The sequence below is a fragment of the Pseudonaja textilis genome, chromosome 2 (genome assembly GCF_049901715.1).
Source record: "Pseudonaja textilis isolate UNSWEBS1 chromosome 2, rPseTex1.2, whole genome shotgun sequence".
In the NCBI taxonomy this organism is placed as follows: domain Eukaryota; kingdom Metazoa; phylum Chordata; class Lepidosauria; order Squamata; family Elapidae; genus Pseudonaja; species Pseudonaja textilis.
The window spans coordinates 16,208,007-16,225,576 of record NC_141991.1 but is presented as its reverse complement, the minus strand read 5'-3'; the positions used below and the strand labels follow the sequence as shown (position 1 = coordinate 16,225,576).

At 39.8% G+C, this 17,570-nt stretch overlaps 1 protein-coding gene across 2 annotated transcripts; it reads left to right on the top strand.

Moving 5' to 3' along the window:
- Positions 1-1,617: 1,617 nt before the first annotated feature.
- On the top strand, positions 1,618-16,705 carry LOC113451362 (E3 ubiquitin-protein ligase TRIM39-like). 2 transcript variants are annotated; one of them, XM_026722744.2, is made up of 4 exons: positions 1,618-1,896; positions 13,615-13,701; positions 14,280-14,354; positions 15,786-16,705. In XM_026722744.2, exons 1-4 carry the CDS (start codon positions 1,818-1,820, stop codon positions 16,304-16,306), a joined length of 762 nt encoding a protein of 253 aa, XP_026578529.2. In that variant the 5' UTR covers positions 1,618-1,817; the 3' UTR covers positions 16,307-16,705. The 2 variants fall into 2 exon arrangements, with proteins under 2 accessions (XP_026578529.2, XP_026578528.2); XM_026722743.2 differs by having other exon boundaries at positions 1,662-1,896; positions 13,603-13,701.
- Positions 16,706-17,570: the final 865 nt, after the last annotated feature.

Below are 17,570 nucleotides of genomic sequence, written 5' to 3'. Positions count from 1 at the left end.
AAACCCAAGCAGGTACTGTTTGGGAAAGAATTTTAATAATCAATAATTACAGCATATTATTTCTGTCTTGAATAGCTGACTAGAGCAAGAAATCCAGGTTGTAGTCAAGAAGATACATTTTAATAAAGAAAGCCACAAAATTGCTGAAAGCACATCTCTGCTAACAATCAACTAATATATAGTAAGTACTTAGGCAAGACAAAATTATCCAGACCCCCCCCCCAAAAAAATCTGTTCATTCACACATCCCTGAGTAGCAATAGCGCTTAGACTTACAAACCACTTCACAGTGCTTTACAGCCTCTAACTGGTTTACAGAGTCAGCATATTGCCCCCCATAATCTGGGTCCTCATTTTACTGACCTCAGAAGGATGGAAGGCTGAGTCAACCTTGAGCCAGTCAGAATCGAACTCCTGGCAGTGAACTAAATTAGCCTGCAAATACTGCATTCTAAGCACTGCAGCATCATGGCTCAACCAAAACCCACAAATAGGCTGCCTGGACACCTTATGCAACAATGGCAAGCCGAAAGAGACCAGGACAATTAAGGTTGACCTTTTGACAGAGTTACATGCTAAAACCAGCAGTACACACCACCTATGCCTCTCAAGCTTACACCAAGGACCAGTCTCCTATAAAATTACTTCTCTGGGCCCCATTTTCTCTGCAGAGCACCCCATTACTTCCAGGAATAAACAAATCTCCTCACAATATGTCTGGGTTTCATTTTGATTTGTTCCTGCACAACCCTGCCTCAAGTTGGAACCTCAGGTTAATTATTTGACACAAGGAAGGATGCATTACTCACATCAGATTGAGACAGACTTCAGATGACATTGCTAATTAAGTTTGAATGTCCCATTGGCTGGATATAGGGCTTGTCCTATATTTTAGGAGTGGCTTGACAAGTCCAAAAAAGCTATTCTACCTTTAGAAGATACTAGGATTTCTCAAGCTGGTGCGAGCCAGAGACACAAAGACTTAGCTTTAGTTTTGTTCCATTGAGATAGTTTTATTTTACAAAATTAAAGCACAACTCTTTACTTTTAATCATATTGCTAACTCTATGGCTGTGCCTAGTTCCTACTTATTTTCTTTCTGCCTGCCTTAATCTACAGTTGTCCTATTGCTAGAATTTACACCTACTTTTGTCTCATCCCATCTATGCATGTCCATCTGTTCTGTTAGGTCTCGTGTATGTTTGTATCCCTGTATTCTTAGCTTGATATTTTCCTATCTTGAAAGCTTTTAAGTCTTTCACATTTCCTCGGGTCTTTAACTCTTGTAGCAAAACAAGTCTATTTGCATTTGAAAAACCCTTTTACTTTTTTTCCTGATGGACTTTTCTCTCCCTCCCTATTCTTTCTTTGTACAACTGTTTGTCAAACTCTACTTTTTTTTTTAATTTAACTGAGAAATTGCTTTGGTGGCCTTCTTTGCAGATGCTGGTGGGAATCTCCTTCCTCTCCCAACTTTTGGCTCTGTCCTAGCAGATGATTGCTATTGAATTGCTTTCCCTTGGATTAAAGGCGTTTTCCCAGTCTGTGTAGACTTGGAGGCTATACTTCCTCTTTCTCAACACACATGCTGGGTTTGTGGTTTATCGTGAGAGACATTCGCCAGTTAAGAGGAAGGTAGAACCAATTTAAAATTGTTTGCCGGATGGCACTGAAACTTTAGATTTACGAGGGAAGGAAAAGCACCCACTCATTTGGGGGCAGTTCCACTGAAGAGGAACTGAAAACTAGTATATTTTGGTTTAATGCTCAGGAATGATCTCATTCGTATGACTTGCTCCCTGTGGTTTGCTTAGATTATGGAAGATGCAGAGGGTTACATGGTAGTAGAACCTTCAAGACATATCTACACTGATGCTATTCCCAACAAGACAGAAGGTAATGATTGAAGTTTCTGTTGGCTTTAACTGGCTATTTAATGATAGTGTTGGTTATAGATCTTAATAAAGAGAGACCACTTGGGATGAAGAGTTACAATAGCCTTTTCAATTTATTTAGTTTCCTTCTGGGTATGTTGTGATCACAGTATGGAATGTGGACAGAGTTTGAACAAAATTATGAAGATGCAAATTCATAGTTGTCTCACCCATGAAGCTTAGCTTATGCTAATTCTGCAAGCAGCACTAAATTATACAAGCAATGCATGAAGCAGATTGGTGACTGGAGTTTCATGATAGGGCTGTGGATTAGTTTATCAAATAGTCTGAAACTTACATTAGGCTATCATGGAGTGAAACCTTAATCACAATCCATAATTGTGGTTTGTTCATGTTTATCTTACCTTAGCCATAGTCTGGTACAAGGGTCTTCAAACTTGGCAAGTTTAAGACTTGTGGACTTCAACTCCCAGAATTCCTGAGCTAACATGACTGGAGGAAGAATTCTGGGAGTTGAAGTCCACAAGACTTAAAGCTGTCAAGTTCGAAGACCTCTGGCATGTCATTGGATCCCAGGTTAATGGCTGGGGAATGATTAAGCTGCTTTTAGCCTTCTAAAAACAAATCTGTAGAATTCAGAAATTTAAAACATGGTTGAGTGTTTTGTATGAGGATGTGCTGAGCCTGATGTATTCAGTTCATTGATAGAATATCATTCACCTTTTCAAGTAGATCTAAAATTATGACATTTCAAATCCTTCCAGAACTTGCAGAATTGGCAAAAAATCATTCAAACACAAGCTAATTTTGGTGAAAGGAGAGACTGTCATTTTCAAGCCAGTTACCTCTCTTTATGCTAGATTTAGATTAGGGTTTCTCACATGTTACCTTCTGACAAAAAATATTTTGCAACACATCTTTGCCTTACAAACGAAACCCACAAGCCATAGTTTACAAATTACTTTGGCTGCCAACAAGTAGTCACAGGATCTCTTAGTGTACTAAGTACAGGTAGTCTTCAACTTACATAAGACTTCAACTTACAATTCCAATTGAGTCCCAAATTTCTTTCATTAAGTGAGTTTTGTCCCATTTTATGACCTTTCTTGCCTGAGTTGTTAAGTGGATCACTGCAGTTGATAAGTTAGTTGTTAAGTGAACCTGGCCTCCCCCATTAGCTTTGCTTGTCAGAAGGTTGCAAAAGGGAACCAGCTGTCAAGCATCTCAATTTTGATCACATGATCATGGGAATGTTGGAAAGGCCGTGACTGTGAAAAATGGTCATAAGTCACTTTTTTCAGTGCCATTGTAACAATAGCCCTTAGACTTATATATCGCTTTATAGTGCTTTACAGCTCTTTCTAAGCGGTTTTACAGAGTCAGCCTATTGCCCTCCAACAACCTGGGTCCTTATTTTACTCACCTTGGAAAGATGGAAGGCTGAGTCAACCTTGAGCCGGTCAGGATCGAACTCCTGTAGTGAACAGTGAATTAGCCTGCAATACTGCATTCTAACCACTGCACCACCTCTTCACTCTTTGAACAATCACTAAACGAACTGAGCACTACCTGTACAGATGTACAGAATCCAAGTGCAGTTTTTTAATTATTCTGTACCCCAAAATAATCACCCTTCTATTTATAGGGTTTATATATTGTGTGTTAAACCATAACAAGTCACAAACCACATAACATTGTGGCTTGTTGTTTTTTTAAATGATAAATATTCTGGGAAGGTAGCCATTGTAGTTTGTAAACTATGACTCATAGTTTACTGTTACAGCACTGCATTTCTCATCAACGTTGGTAACTTTAATATGCGTAGACTTCAGTTCCCAGAATTTACCACCTTAAAGTTGCCAGGGTAGAGAAATACTGCTATAGCATGTTTAGAATAGAATAGAATTCTTTATTGGTCAAGTGTGATTGGACACACAAGGAATTTGTCCTGGTGCAAATGCTTTCTGTATACATAAAAGAAAAGATACATTCGTCAGGAATCATGAGGTACAACGCTTAATGTTAGGCCTAGGGTACAATAAGCAATCAAATCATACTAGGAAAGTCAATATAAATCATACGGATACAAGCAACAAAGTTACAGTCCTACAGTCACAAGTGGGAAGGGATGGGTGATAAGGAGTGATGAGAAGATTAACAGTAATAGTAGTGCAAACTTTGTAAATAGTTGAATAGTGTGGAGGGAATTATTTGTTTAGCAGAACAAGTTCTGTGAGCTCATCAAGGTTTGCAGAGGTATCTTCAAAAACATTCCAGGCAACCCTGGAGCTTCAGCTTTGCCTCATCAGACCAAATTTTTCAGTGTCTTCATTTAAGATGCCTCCCCAAAATGGCTGGGGGAATTTTTAAATATATATTTTGGTTGTGTTATATTGTTTTACTGTCTTTACTTTATGCACATTGTTATTTTTAAACTTATAATAAGAAATATCCTTCATAATAAGAAATATCCTTCCACTGCAGGGTTTAAGGCAAATTTGGCTCTTGTTGATATTCTAGTGACTCGATTTCATTGAGGGCCTCATCAGGCTTGTGTTTGACCTCAGGGAGGGAGGGAGTAGCTGGGGTCAGTGTGGCCAGAGCACGTGGACCTCCCAAGCTCCATTTTCGCTGGCAGGGGTACTGCGGGCTGATCATTCGCTGTGTCCATGGCCCATGGGCCTTGAGTTTGACACCCCTGTAAATCTCTCCTGCTCATTAGAGAGAATACTGCAGCAGTTTATTGGAGTGAGGGGTAGAAACAGTGGGAAACTGTTTTTAAAACTGCAAGCTTTCAAATCGGCGAATACAATAAAAATAAAGTAAATAAAATAAAGAATAAAATAAAAGCATGACAAGAAACAATGGGTGGAAACGACTGAAAGAGAGAAGCAATCTAGAACGAAGAAGAAATTTCCTAATTGTGAAAACTGTTAATCAGCTCCAGAAGTTGTGGGTTCATCAACACTGGAGGTTTTTAAGAGACTGGGCAACCACTTGTTTGGAATTGTATAAGATCCCCTGCTTAAGCAGCGGGGTTGGACTAGAAAGCCTCCAAGGTCCCTTTCCAACTTTTGTTCTGTTCTGTTCTAAATGAGTAGCCCAGAGGTAGCAGTGACAGGTCAGAAAGGGTATAGTATGAATCATGGAGGCAAGGAGGAATTGGATGGAGGCAAAGGAGTAGCCCAGCAAGGAGAAAGCATCTGATAAAAAAATGTCTGGTTGTTGGAGCACAAATTCTGCCCGTTGTTGTATTTTCAGAATTTGCGGTGAAATGACACAGCGCTCCGTTTGTCTTTTTGACCAAAAACAAACAAACAAAGGCCAAAATAGGAGCCCACAACTATGTCAAAGGATTGAGAAAAGTGTCATGCTGTATCCTCTTCTTGCCTAACTTTCCAGGAAGTTCCCAGTTATGCAATGTAAGAGAAACTTGAAAGTCTGCCAAACCTGAAATGATTTTGTCACAACTGTTTCTTCGTTGACTAATCAATTTCAGTTCTTTCAATGTTTCCTTCCTTTATAGGAGAAGCTTCTGCTTTTTAAAGCCAATTCTCAAGGGCATGAAGAATTAATTTATTCACACACACACACACACACACACACACACACAAACACATACATATATACATAAATACACACACACACACACATATATGCGTGTGTGTATGTATATTGTATATGTATATGTGTGTGTGTGTGTGTATATATGCGTGTATGTGTATGCATATGTATATGTATATGTGTGTATGTATATGTATGTATATGTATGTGTGTGTATCAAACTATTCTAAAAATATGAATTCCAGGTATATTTGTATTATAGTTTGTTATATATATATATATATATATATATATATATATATATATATATATATATATATATATATATATATATATATATATAGATCTTTGTTGTTCGGGTTTTCTCCGTAAGATTCGAAGTATCTAGGCAACGTTTCGATGAAGTCTCATTCATCATCTTCAGGCTTCTGTCTCCGGCTCTGTGCTTTTCAGAGTAATGTGAGATTGCAGCTGCTTCCTCCTTTTAACTGCCAGTGGGGTGGGACTTGATTGGGTGGGGGCTTGGCTGTGTTCTGATTGGGTGGGGTGTGTTCTCATTGGTAGGGGGTTTGGTTGTGTTCTGATTGGTTGGGGGTTTGCCGTGTTCTGATTGGTTGGAGGCGTGTTCTGTTCAGGTGGGGCTTGGCTGTGCTCGGTTAGTCTTAGTTGCTGGGGATTTGAGCTGGTGAGTTGTGATCTTGCTGTTTGGCTTCTAGTTCGTGGTCCTGTTGCATCTTCATAGTGGGTGTCGGTTTGCTTCATGTATGGCTCGGAGGGGTTTGAAGTGGGTAGTGATGCAGCTGTAGTGCAGCTTCTGGTCCATGGTCGTGTCTCATCTTCTGAGTGGGTGAGAGTCTGTTTTCTACATGGAAGTGTGGTGGTGGCATCTTGTGTGGCTCTCATGGGTGTGGGTCTGGTGTCCTTCTTCATGTTAGGTACTCGTCTGTTCATGAGGGCGGGTTTCCAAATGGCTGGAAGGCGGGAGGTGTCATCTCGTTTGTTCATGCTGTGTGGGCGTTTTTCTATCTCTATGGCTTCTCTGATTATTCTGCTGTTGAAGTGTTCGGTTTTGGCGATAGTTCTGGTATTTTTAAAATCAATTTCATGTCCTGTGGCTTTGAGGTGTTGGACCAGGGAAGAGGTCGTTTCTTCTTTTTGATTGAGTTCTTATGTTCTTCAATGCGTGCATTTATTCTTCTGTTAGTTTGTCCAATGTATGTGGTAGGGCAGGCAGTGCAGGGGATTTCGTATACTCCTTGGTTTTCTAATTCGATTTTGTCTTTGGGGTTTCTTAGGATGGTGGATATTTTTCTGTTTGTGCAGAATGCTGTTTTGATGTTGTGTTTTTGGAGGATCTTGCTGATTTTGTCTGTAGTGCCTTTTATATATGGGAGGAGGGCTTTGCCGTTTTCTTGTTCTCTGTCTTGGATTTTGGTTGGGGTTTCTTTTGGATTAGGTGGGTAATCTTCTTTCTTTGGAATCCATTGGCTGTAAGTACGTTGGTGAGAGTGTGTAGTTCGGTTTTTTGGTGTTGTTCATCGGCTAAGCATTTTGTTCTGGAGATGAGTGTCTTGGCTACGGAATTGATCTGTGCTGGGTGGTGGTGTGAGAGTGCATGTAGATAGCGGTTAGTGTGTGTTTTCTTCTGGTAGATGGTGTGTCCTAGGGAGCCATTGGATCTTTTGTATACCAAGACATCTAGGAAGGGAAGTTGGTTGTTGGCTTCTGTTTCCATGGTGAATTGTATTTTGGGGTGTAGGCTGTTGAGGTGTGTGAGGAAGTTGTTCAGTTTTTCTTTCCCATGTGGCCAGATTATGAAGGTGTCATCTACGTATCTGAGCCAGAGTTTGGGTTTGTGGTCGTATTTTTCTAGAGCTTGTGTTTCAAAGTGTTCCATGTAGAGGTTAGCGATGACAGGTGAGAGGGTGATCCCATGGGTGCTCCTTCTATTTGTTTGTATTTTTGTCCATTGTAGGTGAAGTATGTATTGGATAGGCAGTGGTTGGTTAGATCTAGGATGTGCTTGGGGGTTGTATTTGTTTTGGATGGCTGTCAAGGCTTCTTTTATTGGCACTTGGGTGAAGAGGGATATGACATCGAAGCTTACTAGTAGGTCGCTAGGTTGTAACCCCTACCAATGAGAACACACCCCCACCCAATCAGAACACAGCCAAGCCCCCACCCAATCAAGTCCCACCCCCACTGGCAGTTAAAAGGAGGAAGCAGCTGCAATCTCACATTACTCTGAAAAGCACAGAGCCGGAGACAGAAGCCTGAAGATGATGAATGAGACTTCATCGAAACGTTGCCTAGATACTTGAATCTTACGCGGAGAAAACCCGAACAACCAAAGATCCACATATAAATACCCAGAACCTCAGAAAACAAATATTGCACCTCTACGGGAGGAAACCCACCATCTGACCAGGACTTATGAAAAACTTGAAGTCCAAAGAGCCTCCATTTTATGTGACCTTGCATTCCTATGCAACTGCCGAGATCAAAATTTAATTCCCACAAGCTTCCAATTGAAATTCCACACCAACACAGCAGCCACCAAACGCATCCTTAAAAGAACAGAACTGGCCCTAATTAGAAATGAACTTCACACGAAAAGATTTCTCCTAGACCAAATCAACAAAGATCTCCTCACACTCCACCTCAGACTCAGCAACAAGATTCACCCTCTACTTTGGGACAAATCCAAACAACTTGCTGTCTGGAGAGCCGAAACACAGACCACCCTCAAGACAGATACTCACACCAACAAACTCAGGAAACTACAACAATGCCAGAAACCAACTCCCCTCCCCCACAGCCACACATGAAACAAACATTGCACAACATCTCAGACAAGATCCTCACTGAAGCTGAAACCAAGGTCCTTTCAAAAGGATTCAACTTTGCTGTCGCTCCCAAACACATCCCCACAGAAACCATCATATGTGGAGTTGAAACCAGCCTGACCAAAACCAACCCTGATGATGCTAACAAAATCAGACTCGAAATCACCAACATCCTCTGCACTAGCAAACCACCCAAAAGCAACTTATCCAAAGAAGAACAAACTGCACTACTTAACCTGAAAGAAGACACCAGCATAATAATCCTACCAGCAGACAAGGGCAATGCGACAGTGGTTATGAACACATCTGACTACCAAACCAAGCTAACCAACCTACTCCAAGACCCCACATACAAACCCCTAAAGACAGACCCCACCACCTACCTAGAAAAACTACCAAATCCAAAATAAAAGCCTCCCCATCAGTGAAGAAATCCAGCAACGAATCATACCCAGAGAAAATCATCCAGATGCCCCAAGCTTTATGGTCTCCCAAAATACACAAAGAAGGAACCCCACTCAGACCAATAGTCAGCTCCATAGGCTCACCTCTACAAAACCTAGCCAAATTTCTCCAAACAACTACAACCTTATGCAGAATCCATCAACTCACATGTAAGAAACTCATTCCAGTTCATCGAGATCATAAAGAAACAAAACTTACAACCTAGCGACCTACTAGTAAGCTTCGATGTCATATCCCTCTTCACCCAAGTGCCAATAAAAGAAGCCTTGACAGCCATCCAAAACAAATACAACCCCCCAAGCACATCCTAGATCTAACCAACCACTGCCTATCCAATACATACTTCACCTACAATGGACAAAAATACAAACAAATAGAAGGAGCACCCATGGGATCACCCCTCTCACCTGTCATCGCTAACCTCTACATGGAACACTTTGAAACACAAGCTCTAGAAAAATACGACCACAAACCCAAACTCTGGCTCAGATACGTAGATGACACCTTCATAATCTGGCCACATGGGAAAGAAAAACTGAACAACTTCCTCACACACCTCAACAGCCTACACCCCAAAATACAATTCACCATGGAAACAGAAGCCAACAACCAACTTCCCTTCCTAGATGTCTTGGTATACAAAAGATCCAATGGCTCCCTAGGACACACCATCTACCAGAAGAAAACACACACTAACCGCTATCTACATGCACTCTCACACCACCACCCAGCACAGATCAATTCCGTAGCCAAGACACTCATCTCCAGAACAAAATGCTTAGCCGATGAACAACACCAAAAAACCGAACTACACACCTCACCAACGTACTTACAGCCAATGGATTCCAAAGAAAGAAGATTACCCACCTAATCCAAAAAGAAACCCCAACCAAAATCCAAGACAGAGAACAAGAAAACGGCAAAGCCCTCCTCCCATATATAAAAGGCACTACAGACAAAATCAGCAAGATCCTCCAAAACACAACATCAAAACAGCATTCTGCACAAACAGAAAAATATCCACCATCCTAAGAAACCCCAAAGACAAAATCGAATTAGAAAACCAAGGAGTATACGAAATCCCCTGCACTGCCTGCCCTACCACATACATTGGACAAACTAACAGAAGAATAAATGCACGCATTGAAGAACATAAGAACTCAATCAAAAAGAAGAAACGACCTCTTCCTGGTCCAACACCTCAAAGCCACAGGACATGAAATTGATTTTAAAAATACCAGAACTATCGCCAAAACCGAACACTTCAACAGCAGAATAATCAGAGAAGCCATAGAGATAGAAAAACGCCCACACAGCATGAACAAACGAGATGACACCTCCCGCCTTCCAGCCATTTGGAAACCCGCCCTCATGAACAGACGAGTACCTAACATGAAGAAGGACACCAGACCCACACCCATGAGAGCCACACAAGATGCCACCACCACACTTCCATGTAGAAAACAGACTCTCACCCACTCAGAAGATGAGACACGACCATGGACCAGAAGCTGCACTACAGCTGCATCACTACCCACTTCAAACCCTCCGAGCCATACATGAAGCAAAACCGACACCCACTATGAAGATGCAACAGGACCACGAACTAGAAGCCAAACAGCAAGATCACAACTCACCAGCTCAAATCCCCAGCAACTAAGACTAACCGGAGCACAGCCAAGCCCCACCTGAACAGAACACGCCTCCAACCAATCAGAACACGGCAAACCCCCAACCAATCAGAACACAACCAAACCCCTACCAATGAGAACACACCCCACCCAATCAGAACACAGCCAAGCCCCCACCCAATCAAGTCCCACCCCACTGGCAGTTAAAGGAGGAAGCAGCTGCAATCTCACATTACTCTGAAAAGCACAGAGCCGGAGACAGAAGCCTGAAGATGATGAATGAGACTTCATCAAACGTTGCCTAGATACTTCGAATCTTACGCGGAGAAAACCCGAACAACCAAAGATCCACATATAAATACCATGAGAACCTCAGAAAACAAATATATATATATATATATATATATATATATATATATATATATATATATATATATATATATATATATAACAAACTATAATACAATATTTATATATTTATATATTTATATATTCATATATATATATATATTCATATATATATATATATATTCATATATATATATATATATATATATATAAATCTTTATATATATAATATACTGTATATATAAAGAAAACTATAAGCTAAATGGCATGCATATCTATATCTATATCTATATCCATATCTATATATCTATATCTAGCTAGCTAGCTATGCATGCCATTTAGCTTATTGTTGGAGATGGCCATTGACTCTTCCCAACAGCACTGTCCTCTGTTAAAACACATTTCTACTACAGGTAGTCCTTGACTTATGACAATTGAACCCAAAATTTCTCTTGCTAAGCAAGACAGTTGTTAAATGATTTTTGCCCCCATTTTATGACTTTTCTTGGCACACTGGTCAAGGCTCAAATAGCTGAAGTTGTTAAGGCTCATTTTTATTTGAGCTGTCATACTGGCATATCTGGAAAAACCTGAATCTCGGAGTTTTTGAACTATTGGAGTTCATTTTTCTGGAACGCTGACATTAAGTTAGTAACACAGTTGCTAAGTGAATCTGGCTTCCCCATTCACTTGTCAGAAGGTCACAAAAGGAGATCACGTGACCCTGGCACCCTGCAACTGTCATAAATATGAGTCAGTTGCCAAGCATGTGAATTTTGATCACGTGACCATGGAGATGCTGGCAACAAATGTAAGTGTGAAAAATGGTCATGTCACTTTTTTTCCAGTGAGGTTTCAACTTCAAACAGTCACTAAATGAACTGTGGACTACCTGTACTCCATAGCAGGGGTCTCCAACCTTGGCAACTTTAAGACTTGTGGACTTCAACTCCCAGAGCCAGCAAAGCTTTAAGACTTGTGGATTTCAACTCCCAGAGTTCCTCAGCCAGCAAAGCTGGCTGAAGAACTCTGGGAGTTGAAGTCCACAAAGTTGCCAAGGTTGAAGACTTCTGCTTTATAGTTTCCTTGGCTTCTCATTCATCAAGAACATTTCCATGGTTGAAAATACTTCTTTAGTCTTTATGAGAGTTTGTGTTAGTTTTTATGTTCTTTGTAAAACATTTAATAACATTTAGAAAGAAAGGTGGATGGATGGCAAGTAGATAGATGTTGGGAAGGTAGATGATACGTAGATGGCAGATTCAGTAGATTAGATTTCCATGGGAGGATTTCTATGTGATGGCTTTCTTAGGGATCAAATGGAAGGCGAGGAGGCTGCAGAGAACACTTAGAGAGAAGAGGATGGTACCAGGAAAGACAGGATATTCAGACCCCACAACCTTTGGACACCTCATCATAACTAAATAACTATAAGAAAACATTCACTGAACATATCAGAACTTCACTTAAATTCTTATCTCCTTTGAAATGGCAAAAAGAAACATTTTTTCATTGAAAGGAATGTTAAAATGGGTAAAGGAGTCTCTGCGGATATTACTCTGCTAGTCATTGCCGACTGTAGGAGGTGGTGCTCATCCCCGTTTCAAGGATATTGAGCAAGTACAGTTCAAAGCCATGTGGCCAGCATGACATCATGGAGCATTATCTTCCCACCTAAATGATACCTATTTATCTACTTGAATTTGCATGCTTTCGAACTGCTAGTTTGGCCGGAGGTGGAGCAAGGATGGGAGCTCACCCCATCACGTGGTGCTCGGGTCTCAAACCTCCAACTGACAAGCCCTGCATCTTAACTGTTGAACCACCACTGTCTCATCAAAATGAATAACAAATTGAACAAATACAGATGTTTCCTCCTCCCCAAACAGCAACTTTTTAAATTGTTTTATTAATTTTTAAATAAGAATTTTATTTCCACATAGTAGCAAAGCCACAACGTAATGTTTCGGGCTTGTGATGGGTCGAAATATAGTTGAAGATTGTGAGTTTCAGGCCTTCAGTTTTTAACCAAAAAATTGGCTTCAGCTACAGTAGTTTCTGTGTGCACCATAGAGTGGTACAGTGGGTGCAAGTGGCTGGCAGGCAGGAACTGTGAAGGTAAGCGCCAACTGCCAACATTGCTCAATTAGAGAATATCTTTTCATCAATATAGCCACAATCACAGGTGTCACCTAACTCTTTGTGTGCACAACCTTAAGATATTTTAATAGACTGCAAATGGAGAAGGCAAGAACCATTGTTCCTTGGTTTTCACTTAACGTATTGGGTGAGGCCAGTTGTTGGGGCATACAAACCATGGTTTATAACCTGTTGTGATAGGTAATCCAAAACAGTCATAGCTTTTGTTCAACAAATCATGTTTAAGCATGTCACAGGTTAGAACATGATGAGAACCAGGTCACTGGGAGATTTTATGACTGTTTTCACTCTTTGTAACTTTGCAAATCTTTGGTGGAAGGTCCATAGTGAAAAGTTAGACTAGATTAACAGAGTTGGAAGGGACATTATAGGTCATCTAGTCCAACTCCCTGCCCAAGCAGGAGATCCTACACCATTTCTGAGAGATGAAAGTCCAATATCTTTTTGAACATCTCAAGTGATGAAGCTCCCACAACTTCCAAAGGCAAGCTGTTCCATTGGTTGATTGTTCTCACTGACAGAAAGTTCCTCCTTATTTCTAGGTTGAATCTCTCCTTGTTCAGTTTCCATCCATTATTCCTTGTCTGGCCTTCAGGCGCTTTGGAAAATAGTTTGACCTTCCTCCTCTCTGTGGCAGCCCCTCAAATATTGGAATACTGCTACCATGTCTTCTCTGGTCTTTCTTTTCACTAGTCAATTCCACAGGTCATTCGAAATGCTGCAAAATCATACTCTGGATCATACTGGGAGGAAGCATTGCTTTGAATCTGGCTTTTATTGTTCTTCTAATAGGTAAGTATCTGAGGTCAAAAGGTGAATGAGTTACAGAGATGGATTTCAATGGGGGGAATAGAAGTTCAAATTTTGACTAAGCCTTAGAGCCCAGCCCCTCTCTTTCCACCAAATCCACTTCCCAGATTTGGCATTGTGGGAATAAAATCTGGGGAAACCTCATGTAGCTCTCATTAGGTCCAAGACTGTTCCCGATCCAATGCCTTAGTCCTTCAGTTCCCCAAAATACAACAGGTGAAGTTTTGGCCATCGAAGATTCCACGTCAGGAAATGCTTTGCTGATTGCATTTCTGGATATTAAGCTGATTCCACCAGTGGCATTTCCCTCACATGATCTTGCTGTTTTTGACAAAACCACTGTTGTATAACTCTGCCTTGAGCTCCACCCCTTTTATACACACTGCTGATGACATATTGTCTGTATAAAGTGGACAGCAATTACAATGTAATGGCACAATGCTGTTTTGTGAATATGTCTCCTCCCCCACATTCCATTCTGATACCACTGGCTGATTCCCACTAGGTAGATATTACCTTCCCTGTTATATCTATTGTATAACCTAAGCTTTTTAAAACAGTATTTCAGACACAAAGTGTTTTCTACCCACCGACTTCAACCAATTCATGTAGATGGATCCCAGGCACTTCAATAGGTAATTTTACATTATTTATTTTGGGGTTTTGTTGTTTAATTTTTCTGAAGTCAAGATTTACAATAACGATAGCTAAAGTAAATCAATCTAATTTATCCATAATATAGAACACAAGACTGATCTGGTTCTCTATGAATGTCCTGGAAAAGACAATCATAGCAATTTACACTATCGTAGTAAAAAGCTGTAGTCCCATGACACATTACACATGATTTTACTCAGCTACACTAATTTTTAAGTCTACACAACACTTGCAAATCCAAATATTCATAATAGGGCATCATGCAGAGATTCTGTGAACTCTGAGATATCATGATCCCAAGAATGATAAATGGATTTGTGAAATGCTTTTGGCTCCATAAATATAATTATTTCTTCCTAAGCAGTGGGTTGGATTAAAAGACCTCAAAATCCCTTCCAACTCTGTTATTCTATTCTATTCTATGCTATGCTGTGCTGTGCTGTGCTGTGCTGTGCTGTGCTGTGCTGTGTTGCGCTACGCTACGCTATGCTACGCTACTCGGAGGTGAAAAGTTATACAATGAAAATTGATGCATACAGTAAATTCCATTGACTGTACTGAAATTAGGAAATACATGGTTTATGTTCATCCTCTTATTTTATAAAACTAATTGCTGTGTTGCCTCAGTCTCTCTATTGATTTTTAGCCATAGACCAGGGTAAATAAACTATATTAGATTGTGGATGATTGTGGATAATCATTGAAATGCAAGATAGGTGTGTGAAAAGATTACCTGCCAAGGCAGCAGATTTGGAAATTCAAATTCATTGGAATTATTAGGGCTGGATAAGAAACACATCTTTTTAATACCTAGATCATAATTTAATCTATATATCCAATAAAACAGTCTTAAAATTTTAACATTTTTTTTTGTCCGCTTAACATTCCTAACATTTTCTGACAACTACACATTGAGACTCTTTTGCTTTTTAATAAACCCATTTATGGACTCAAAATATACATCATTTTCATCAAATATTATTAAACCTAAGATTTATTTTTCTTAACACTATTTGTAGCTTTTTTCTTAGAATCCAATAAAATTTTGCATTATTTAAATTTAAATAATGCAACGAGATTTGAGTATGTAGGGGATGGGGTGTCCATGAATGTCCAATGACCATTATAATTGAAATTACATTTATCTACATGAAATTGCATCATTTGTGGCAATTTATATAATTTACATCAACTACAGAAGATGCACCATTTTTCCCCAAAAGATTAATTGGCTCAACAGCTCTGGAAATAATAAACTTTTTGAGAAGTTAAAACACCCACCAGAATGTTGTCTATAGCCTCCAGAGTCTGCTGAACTGAGACCTGAAGAACTGATCATGCATTTTGAAAGGAAAAAAAAATACCAAACATACTGCAAATAAGTTCACCATTTTGCTTTTCTCTTGTAGTCTCCGTGACCTTTGACCCAGACACTGCTCATCGCCGCATTGTCATTTCTAGGGATCGGAAAACTGTGACATGGGGAATGGAAGAACGACCACTTCCCGATATTGATAAAAGATTTAACCCACGAGTGTGGGTTCTGGGCCAGAATGGGTTTCAATCAGGAAAAGAATGTTGGGAGGTGGAAATAAAACACGATGGAGAATGGGCTGTGGGAGTTGCCAAGGAGTCAGTGAAGAGAAAAGGAATGACCGATTTTAGCACCAAAGAAGGCATCTGGGCTATTGCAGAATATTGGGGGAAAGAAAAATACGTAGCTTTTACTGAGCCACACACACCACTTTCTTTTGAAAAGAAGCCCCGGCGGATTCGTGTGTTTGTGGATTATGTCTATAAAGAGGTGGAATTTTTCAACGTAGAAACCAAGTGTACCATATTCTTTTTCTCAAACGCATCCTTCTCTGGAGAAAAAATCTACCCCTGGTTCCGGGTTTGGGACGGAACTGAGCTGACACTTCATCCCTAATGCCCAGCACTTAATGAAAAAGGGAGCTCCTTCTCAAGCCACTCTGCTGGGTAGGTATGGTAGGGGCTGTGTGGTCTCAACACATTTGAAAGGTTGCCCTGTGGGATATACTACTTGGGACTGTGAACGTTATGCAACCATGGCTCTTGCAAAAATGCTTACTTCAACCATCCATACAAGACACTCTAACCTCCTTTCACCTTTTAGGGAATTTTAGGAATTATAGATAGGTCCACAATTGGGGGAAGCCTAGTCTAGACTGTGAAAAAGGTTGCAACCTAGTTAATTCTGTTAAAAGCAAACTTTATTGATTATACAACTAAAATAACAAACACATGCACAACATAAAAAAAGGAAAAGAAAATGAAAATGAATAAAAATAAACAATTCCATTATCAACAGTCTGTGGTTCCTTATTTGTTATCATTATTGGTGTCATATTACAAATAAGTCTTATTGCGAATGTGTAAATACTACCTCTATTACAATTTAACAATATTTACTAATATATTTTCTGGCAATGGTTGGTATGATTGGATAAAACAAAGCAACCTAGTTAATTCTGGGCAGTCACAAGAGTAAGATATGCAGATATCTCCACAGTTTTGAATAAGCTTTTATCATATCAATAAGCTTTTCAACAGAGGTCCATTGTATTCCCACAGTATTCCCACTCCTATGGTCCATGATAACCACACAGGTTGCTTGTAGTGCAAACGGTGGTTGAAAGCTCACAATATTTTGGCAGAATTGCTCAGGATTTCAATAGAGGATTAATGTTTTACATTCCCATGTGCGACATCATGAGATCCATGCATCACAGCAGTAGTGGGCAATACACTACCAGTTTGCTTATGTAACAATTTTTGATAAGGCTAAAGTATGCATAAAGAAAAAGGACTAGCACTTGCCAACTATTCAGTTTTCAGCACCTTGAGTAGTCAAGATAGAATTCCATCCTTGAATCTTAGTGTTCTGTGAAGATTCCAAATACTATGAGCCAGGTCTGATCTTTCTGAAAGACTGGGCAATATTTCTACATTTGAAATACATTTTACCTAAGCCAAAATGAAATAAACCACATCATGACTTAGGTGATTCATGAATTCGACCATGTTCTAGTATTGCAGTGATTTCAGTAGCTTGAACCCAATTTTTGTCATATTTTTAATAATGTTAACTTAGGGTGGCTTCTAATAAAACTCCACCACTCCCTCCTTCAATCATAGCATCATTTAGTTTAGTTAGTTCAGATTCCTCATGA